The 9,155-nt window shown below is 49.9% G+C and overlaps 1 protein-coding gene across 1 annotated transcript in view; it reads left to right on the top strand.

Moving 5' to 3' along the window:
* Positions 1 to 9,155, top strand: part of LOC111971586 (uncharacterized) — a 25,613-nt gene that overhangs the window by 2,680 nt on the left and 13,778 nt on the right. The window contains exon 3 of the mRNA XM_070446369.1: positions 8,813 to 8,836. Within this exon, the coding sequence (XP_070302470.1) occupies positions 8,813 to 8,836 (24 nt within the window). The remainder of the gene's footprint in view (positions 1 to 8,812; positions 8,837 to 9,155) is intronic.

The following is a 9,155-nucleotide window of genomic DNA, read 5'->3' as shown; positions in this document are numbered from 1 at the left end:
AACTACATTTAGGGTTTCTTTCGTGTTGGCATTAGTGTGGAAAGCCTAAACTTTGGGCCTAACTTTATGCGCGCCAAATAGCCTACACGCCAAACGCTTTTGGGAACACACACGAACCACTGAGGCAAAAGGACAATACCGGAGTTAATTCAATAAGAGAAAAGCTGCGAAATAGAGAGTTAAAATACAGAGACGGCGGCCATAAAAGTAATGTTTGGGAAAGATTTGGTAAAGTGTAAAAGAGATAAAACAGTGCATATATTATGTGTGAAGATGAGAGCGCTATACGACAGTCACAAGATGGGCACTTCAAATAGGCCTGTGACACGTCTGTCACGTTCCTTACCTGTTTTCCTTGTTTTGTATGCTTTATTGGTCAGGGCGTGAGTGTTGGTGGTAGTCTATGTTTTTGTATTTCTATGTTGGGTGTTTGTGTTCGGCCTGGTATGATTCTCAATTAGAGACAGGTGTGTATCGTTTGTCTCTGATTGAGAGTCATACTAGGCAGCCAGGGTTTCACTGGGGTTTTGTGGTGTTTTCCTGTGTCAGTGTTTGGCCACACAGGACGGTTGAAGGTTAGTCACGTTTGTTGTTTTGTAGTTTGTAGTGTCGTGTTTGCTGTTTTCTTTAAAAGTATGATTAATCACCAATCCGCATCTTGGTCCGATCCATGCTTCTCCTCGTCTGAGGAGAACACAATGACTGCCTTTACAGAACAACCCACCACAACAGGACCAAGCGGATTGGAGCCGGAGGAAAGAACTAAGCAATGGAGAGAAGAGGAATGGAGTTGGGAACAAATATTCACGGAGAAGGACCCTGGCTAAGGTTGGTGTGATTCGCCGCTCGCGGAGGAGAAGAAGGCAGCCACAGCCCAGGAGCGGGGATTGAGGAAGCAGCACGTATAGACTGAAGCCCGAGAGGCTCACCCAAAATTTCTTGGGGGGGGATAAAGGGAGTGTGCGCCGAACCGGTTGGATACCTGAGCCAAATCCCCGGGCTTGCCGTGGAGTAAGAGGGCGTCGACTGGTCAGACACCGTGTTATGCGGTAAAGCGCACGGTTCCCCAGTACGGCGTGCTTAGCCCAGTGCGGGCTATTCCACCTTCGCCACTGGGAGGCTAGGTGGGCATCGAGCGAGTGCCATGAGAACCGGCCCAACGTATCTGGTCTCCAGTACGTCTCCTCGGGCCCGCGTACATGGCACCAGCCTTACAGGTGGTGTCCCCGGTCTCCTGCATACCCAGTGCGGGCTATTCCACCTCGCCGCACTGGCAGGGCTACGGGACCATTCAACCTGGTAAGGTTGGGGAGCTTCGGTGCTCAAGAGCACGTGTCCTCCTTCACCGTCCGGTATATCCGGCCGCACCCTTCCCACCCCACTCAGTACCACCAGTGCTACACCACGCACCAGGCTTTCCAGTGCATCTCCAGAGCCCTGTTCCTCCTCCACCACTCTCCCTATGTGCGTGTCTCCAGCCCAGTGCCTCCAGTTCCGTACCGCGCACCAGGCTGTCTCTCCGTCTCCTCCCTAACGAACTGCCGTCTGCCAGCGGCGCCTGAACTGCCCGTCTGCCCAGCGCGGCCTGAACTGCCCGTCTGTCCCAGCGGCGCCTGAACTGTCCGTCTGCCCAACGGCGCCTGAATGCCCGTCTGCCATGAGCCTGCAAAGCTGCCCGTCTGCCATGAGCTGCAAAGCCGCCCGTCTGCCAAGAGCCTACAGAGCCGTCCGCCAGACAGGAGCCGCTCAGAGCCGAGTCCGCCAGACAGGAAGCCCTAGAGCCTTCCGCCGACCGGATCAGCCAGAGCCTTCCGCCAGACCGGATCAGCCAGAGCCTTCCGCAGACCGGATCAGCCAGAGCCTTCGCCAGACCGGATCAGCCAGAGCCTTCCGCCAGACCGGATTCAGCCAGAGCTTCCGCCAGACCGGATCAGCCAGAGCCTTCCGCCAGGAACGGATCAGCCAGAGCCTTCCGCCAGACGGATCACCAGAGCTTCCGCCAGACCGGATCAGCCAGAGCCTTCCGCAGACGGATCAGCCAGAGCCTTCCGCCAGACCGGTAGTAGTCGCCACGTCAGCCATAAGCCTCGCCAGACCGGACCTCCAGAGTCCCTCAGCCCGGACCTGCCAGAGTCCCTCAGCCCGGACCTGCCAGAGTCCCTCAGCCCGAGCCTGCCAGAGTCCCTCAGCCCGACCTCCAGCCCTCAGCCGGACCTGCAGAGTCCCAGCCAGGAGCTGCTGCCCTTTCCCGGAGGCTGCTGCCCCTTATCCCGGAGCTGCTGCCCTTATCGATGCTGCCCCTTTATTGAGGTGGTTGAGTTGGAGGTGGTCATTGGAGGGGAATACGGAAGCGGGGATGACTATGTGGGGTGGGGACTCGTCCACCGCGCAGAGCGCCCACGTGGACAGACGCCCACCAGACCCTCCCCTAGACTTTGGGCTGGTGCGCCCGTTCCACCTTTAAGGGGGGTTCTGTCACGTTTCCTGACTTTTTCTCTTGTTTTATGTTTTATTGGTCAGGGCGTGAGTTGGTGGGTTAGTCTATGTTTGTATTTCATGTTGGGTTTTGTGTTCGGCCGGTATTGATTCTCAATTAGGACAGGTGTGTACGTTTTCTCTGATTGAGAGTCATACTAAGCAGCAGCGTTTCACTGGGGTTTTGTGGGTGTTTTTCTGTGTCAGTGTTTGGGCACACAGAGCGTTGAAGTTAGTCACGTTTGTTGTTTTTGTAGTTTTGTAGTGTCGTGTTTGCTGTGTTCTTAAAAGTATGATAATCACCATCCGCATCTTGGTCCGATCCATGTCCTCCTCGTCTGAGGACGGAGAACAACAATGACTGCCTTTACAGAAACACCCACCACACACAGGACCAAGCGGATGGACCGGAGGAAAGGAACTAAAGCAATGAGAGAAGAGGAATGGAGTTGGGAACAAAATATTCAACGGAGAAGGAACCCTGGGCTAAGGTGGTGATTCGCCGCTCGCGGGAGGAGAAGAAGCAGCCACAGCCCAGGAGCGGATTGAGGAGGCGCACGTATGAGAGGCTGGAGCCCGAGAGGCTCACCAAAAATTTCTTGGGGGGATAAAGGGAGTGTGCGGAAGCCGGGTTGATACTGAGCCAACTCCCCGGGCTTGCCGTGGAGTAAGAGGGCGTCGTACTGGTCAGAACACCGTTATATGCGTAAGCGCTACGGTGTCCCCCGCGTGCTTAGCCCAGTGCGGGCTATTCCACCTGCCCGCACTGGGAGGCTAGGTTGGGCATCGAGCCGAGTGCCATGAAGCCGGCCAACGTATCTGGTCTCCAGTACGTCTCCTCGGGCCGGCTACAGGCACCAGCCTTACAGGTGTGTCCCGGTTCGCCTGCATAGCCCAGTGCGGGCTATTCCACCTCGCCGCACTGGCAGGGCTACGGGGACCATCAACTGGTAAGGTTGGGAGGCTCGGTGCTCAAGACACGTTCCTCCTCACGGTCCGGTATATCCGGCGCCACCTTCCCACCCCAGCTCAGCTACCACATGCGTACACCACGCACCAGGCTTCCAGTGCATCTCCAGAGCCTGTTCTCCTCCACGCACCTCTCCTATGGTGCGTGTCTCACCAGTGCTCCAGTTCGGTTACCGCGCACCAGGCGTCTCTCGTCTCCTCCCTAAGAACTGCCCGTCTGCCCAGCGGCGCCTGAACTGCCCGTGCTGCCAGCGGCCTAACGCCGTCTGCCAGCGGCGCTGAACTGTCCGTCTGCAACGGCGCCTGAACTCCCGTCTGCCATGACCTGCAAAGCTGCCCGTCTGCCACTGAGCCTGCAAAGCCGCCCGTCTGCCAAGAGCCTACAGAGCCGTCCGCCAACAAGAGCCGCTAGAGCGTCCGCCAGACAGGAGCCGCTAAGCCTTCCGCCAGACCGGATCAGCCAGAGCCTTCCGCCAGACCGGATCAGCCAGAGCCTTCCGCCAGACCGATCAGCCAGAGCCTTCCGCCAGACGGATCAGCCAGAGCCTTCCGCCAGACCGGATCAGCCAGAGCCTTCCGCCAGACGGATCAGCCAGAGCCTTCCGCCAGACGATCAGCGAGCCTTACCGCAGCAGCTTCCGACCAGACCGATCAGCCAGAGCCTTCCGCCAGACCGGACGCCAGAGTTTCCGCCAGACCCGGAACCTGCCAGAGTCCCTCAGCCCGCGACCCTGCCAGAGTCCCTCAGCCCGACCTGCAGATCCCTCAGCCCGAACCTGCCAGAGTCCTCAGCCGGACCTGCAGAGTCCTCAGCCAGACCTGCCAAGCCCTCAGCCAGGACTGCCAGAGTCCTCACAGGAGCTGCTGCCCCTTATCCCGGAGCTGCTGCCCTTAATCCGAGCTGCTGCCCTTATTCCCGATGCTGCCCTTTATTTAGTGGGTTGAGTTGGAGGGTGGTCATTGGGAGGGAATACGGAAGCGGGAGTGACATGGTGGTGGGACCTCGTCCACCCCAGAGCCGCCACCGTGGACAGACGCCCACCCAGACCCTCCCCTAGACTTTGTGCTGGTGCGCCGGAGTTCGCCCTAAGGGGGGGGTTCTGTCACGTTCCTGACCTGTTTTCTCTTGTTTTGTATGTCTTTATTGGTCAGGGCGTGAGTGTTGGTGTAGTCTATGTTTTGTATTTCTATGTTGGGTTTTGGTTGTCGGCCTGGTATGATCTCAATTAGAGACAGGGTGTATCGTTTTCTCTGATTGAGAGTCATACTAAGCAGCCAGGGTTTCACGGTTTTGTGGGTGTTGTTCTGTGTCAGTGTTTGGCACACAGGACGGTTGAAGTTAGTCAGTTTGTTGTTTTGTATTTTGTAGTGTCGTTTTTGCTGTTTTCATTAAAAGTATGATTAATCACCAATCGCATCTTGGTCCGATCTCATGCTCCTCCCGTCTGAGGAGGAGGAACAACAATGCTGCCTTACAACGTCAAGGAACTGTAGCCTACTGTTCAGATGGGTTTAATTGAAACTGACATCTGGACACTAACCTCTCACATAGTCTTAATATTAACTCCTGCAGAGTTAAGCATTTCTACGGTAAAATGATACACCAAATGTACATTTAGACTCGGAACAGGAGTAGAGAAATATGATTTATTATTTCAGAATCTTGAGAGAAATGTGAATGCACAGGGACCGGCTGTAGCAGCTTGCGATCTATCAGCGTCATAAAAGCTGATAGTATTTCAACCACATAAAATATGCATCTAAGCCGAACTCAAATCTTATCAGAAACATGTAGCGTCCTTTACGTTCTTGCGTTTTTTCATTGACTATTATGTTGTTTTACCCATGTTACTCTTTTGTTTATGTGTCGAACTGCTTTGCTCTTATTTGGCCGTCGCAATTGTAAATGAGACGTGTCTAATTTTGCTACCTGGTTAAATAAAGGTTAATAATAATAAATTAAATAAAGACTGTTAATAGCCATCACTAGGCAGCTTCCACCCGGTTATATAACCCTGCAACCTTGTGCTGTGCTATACACGTAGACTTGAATCACTGGCCACTTTATATGGACACTAGCACTTTATATTGTTTACGATTGTACATTTGTTGCTTTCCATTTTATTTCATAGCTGTGCCCAGTGAGTCTGCTACAGTGACGGAGTGGGATAGGCAGCGCCACAAGTCAAGGGAGACAACGGTATTTGAATACCACGCTGCGATCTGCAATGTGTCTTAGCCTACTTAAAGGCAATTAGGAGGTCTGTATTTTTTCATAGTTACACTGATCAACTGTGAGAGACGGAATCTCAAACAAAATCCCAGAAAGATCACATTGTATGATTTAAGTATTAATTTGCATTTTATGGATGACATTAATATTTGAGCCACCTTACCACCATAAGATTCGGCCTCACAGACCTGTTCGTTTTTCTTTAAAAGCCCGCCTTGTTCTCCACTCACTTATTACTGCACCTTTTGAATCAGTTACTGTATAAAAACACTGTCCACCACCTCAAGCAACAGACTCCAACCGCTCCACAATGCCAAGACCAGAGAGCTGTTGTAAGGGGACATCGGATCAAATTGTAGGACCTGCACAAGGCTGGATGGCTACAGACAATAGGCAAGAGCTTGGTGAGAAGGGAACAACTGTTGGCGCAATTATTAGGAAAGGAAGAAGTTTTCAAGATGGACGGTAATCACCTCGGGCTTGGGCTCCATGCAAGATCTCACTGTGGGGCATCAATGTCATGAGGAAGGTGAGGGATCAGCCAGAAACTACACGAGGACCTGGTCATGACCGGAAGAGAGCTGGGACCACATCTCAAAGAAAACCAAATAGTACCACTACGCCGTCATGGATTTAGATTAAAATCCTGCAGTGCACGCAAAGGTCCCTCTGCTCAAGCCAGCGCGTCCAGGACTGTCTGAGTTGCCCAGTGCCCGATCCTGGATTTCCCAGAGGAGGAGAGGAAATGGGAGAAAGGTCATGTGTCCTGATGAGAACCAAAATTGATTTTTTGGGTCTAAAACTCCCACTCGCGTTTTGGGGAAGAAGAAAGTGCAGTAACACCGACTACGTGAGCCTGGAGGTGGTCTTCTTTTGGAATTTTTTGGGGAACAGGAGCTGCAGTTACTATTGAGGGAGGTGATGGGGATGTTCGGATCTTGGAATTTCGTAGTGGAATTTGAAGTGGGTATGGTGGTTCTTGCATGACGGAAGGGTAGGGCTGTGATTGTGGGTGGTGGCTGCTGTGAATAGATCTTTGGGGGGGGTATTTGGGAAGCATGAGGATCTGGAGAAGGTCTGTATGAGCAGGGTGGAGTCTGTGGTGTGTTGTCTAAGGAGTATGAATCTTGTTTGGGTTTGTTAATAATTCTTTTCTGTGTATATTTTGTCATGATTTTTTATCTTATTAATGTGAAATTTTCTGGTTTATGTTTTAAGATTTCGTTTCAGTTGATGTATTGATATACGATTATATCGTTGTAGTGGAATGTCACGTCAAGGGAACTGTAGCCTACTGTTCAGATGGGTTTAATTGAAACTGACATCTGGACACTAACCTCTCACATAGTCTTAATATTAACTCCTGCAGAGTTAAGCATTTCTACGGTAAAATGATACACCAAATGTACATTTAGACTCGGGAACAGGAGTAGAGAAATATGATTTATTTATTTCAGAATCTTGAGAGAATGTGAATGCACAGGGACCGGCTGTAGAGCTGCGATCTATCAGCGTCATAAAAGCTGATAGTATTTCAACCACATAAATATGCATCTAAGCCGAACTCAAATCTTATCAGAAACATGTTGGGTCATTGTCACAGCTTTCAATTTCCTTACAACTGGTCAAACTGATTCTGGTGAGCAAGGGTTTATTTCGTTTTCTAGGGAAACATATAATGACAGAAGAGAAGCTGCATGTATCCAATAATACACAAGTTGACTCACAAATAGCCTTGCAAAATTATAAGCAGAAACATATCTAAAATAGGCACACAAAAAATCCTGCACCGCCTGTCAAAACATATTCTGCCATCTCTGACTAGCCTACAGCGCATTTATTTATTTATTTGTGGGTCAGGTGCGAGCCTCAGATTTTCACTTTATCACAGATAGTCACACATACACACCCTACATTATAAAAATGTACACTATAATCAATGAGGTCTGGCCCCTGACTCCTATTGTCACGTTCGTTATAGTGATGAGACCAAAGCGCAGCGTGATTTGAGTACATCTTCTTTGATGAAGAAAGAACACTGAACGAACTATACAAAAACAACAAAACGAACGTGACGCTATATAATAATAGTGCTGACACAGGCAACTAACCATAGACAATCACCCACGAAATACTCAAGGAATATGGCTGCCTAAATATGGTTCCCAATTAGAGACAACGATAAACAGCTGCCTCTAATTGAGAACCAATCTAGGCAACCATAGACATACAAAACACCTAGACCAGTACCAACCCCATAAACATACAAAAACCCGAGACAGGACAAAAATTTATTTGTATGTTTAGTTCATATCGTATCAATTTAAAAGTATGCATTAAGGTGTCTGTAATAGAATAAACGTGGCAATAGCTACCATTTTTTTTACAACGTTGTTGGAGTGCCAAGATGGAGGCACGGTGGTTCAAACAGTCTCCCCATCATCTAGTGTTATGTATACTCATTTTGGTTTAGGGTTATGAAATATTATGCAAATGAAGGGCGGGTAGATGGCAGTTGGGTTGAAGAAAGAGAAAAATAATACATTAAAACTCTATACATGTATTATTGTTGTGCAATTTATATCTAGGCATATAACTACATTTAGGGTTTCTTTCGTGTTTTTGGATTAGTGTGAAAGCCTAAACTTTGGGGCCTAACTTTTATGCGCGCCAAATAGCCTAACACGCCAAACGCTTTGGGAACACACATCGAACCACTGAGGCAAAATGGCTTTGATGAAGAAAGAACACTGAACGAACTATACAAAAACAAAAACGAACGTGACGCTATATATAATAGTGCTGACACAGGCAACTAACATAGACAATCACCCACGAAATATCAAGGAATATGGCTGCCTAATATGGTTCCCAATTAGAGACAACGATAAACAGCTGCCTCTATATTGAGAACCAATCTAGGCAACCATAGACATACAAAACACCTAGACCAGTACCAACCCCATAAACATACAAAAACCGAGACAGGACAAAAAACATATATCACCTTGTCACACCCTACCTAACCAAAAATAATAAAGAAAACAAAGAATACTAAGGTCAGGGTGTGACACCTATCTCTTTCTCCCTCTCTCTCTCTCTCTCTTCTCTTTCTCTCTCCCTCTGTCCCTCTAGCTGGGTGTGGTGTATGTGGTGACACTGGTTCCATTTTGTTCTCTCCTGGCCCTCATCATCTACTTCATTGATCTCCACAACAACCAGAGGACACCGTGTAACCCCCTCCCCGCACACCCACTACTGGCAGGAGTATGAATGTGACCACCAGCCCTATGCCACTGTTAGTCCTCTTTCATCATTGGTTGTGTGTGTGTGCGTGTGTGCGTGTGTGTGTGTGTGTGTTGTGTTGGTGTGTGTGTGCGTGTGTGTGTGTGTGTCGGTGCGTGCGTGCGTGCGTGCGTGCGTGCGTGGCGTGCGTGCGTGCGTGCGTGCGTGTGTGTCGCCAGTATCCAGTAATAAG

The sequence above is a fragment of the Salvelinus sp. IW2-2015 genome, linkage group LG13, assembly GCF_002910315.2.
Source record: "Salvelinus sp. IW2-2015 linkage group LG13, ASM291031v2, whole genome shotgun sequence".
In the NCBI taxonomy this organism is placed as follows: Eukaryota; Metazoa; Chordata; class Actinopteri; order Salmoniformes; family Salmonidae; genus Salvelinus; species Salvelinus sp. IW2-2015.
This window is presented reverse-complemented; position numbering and strand designations above follow the sequence as displayed.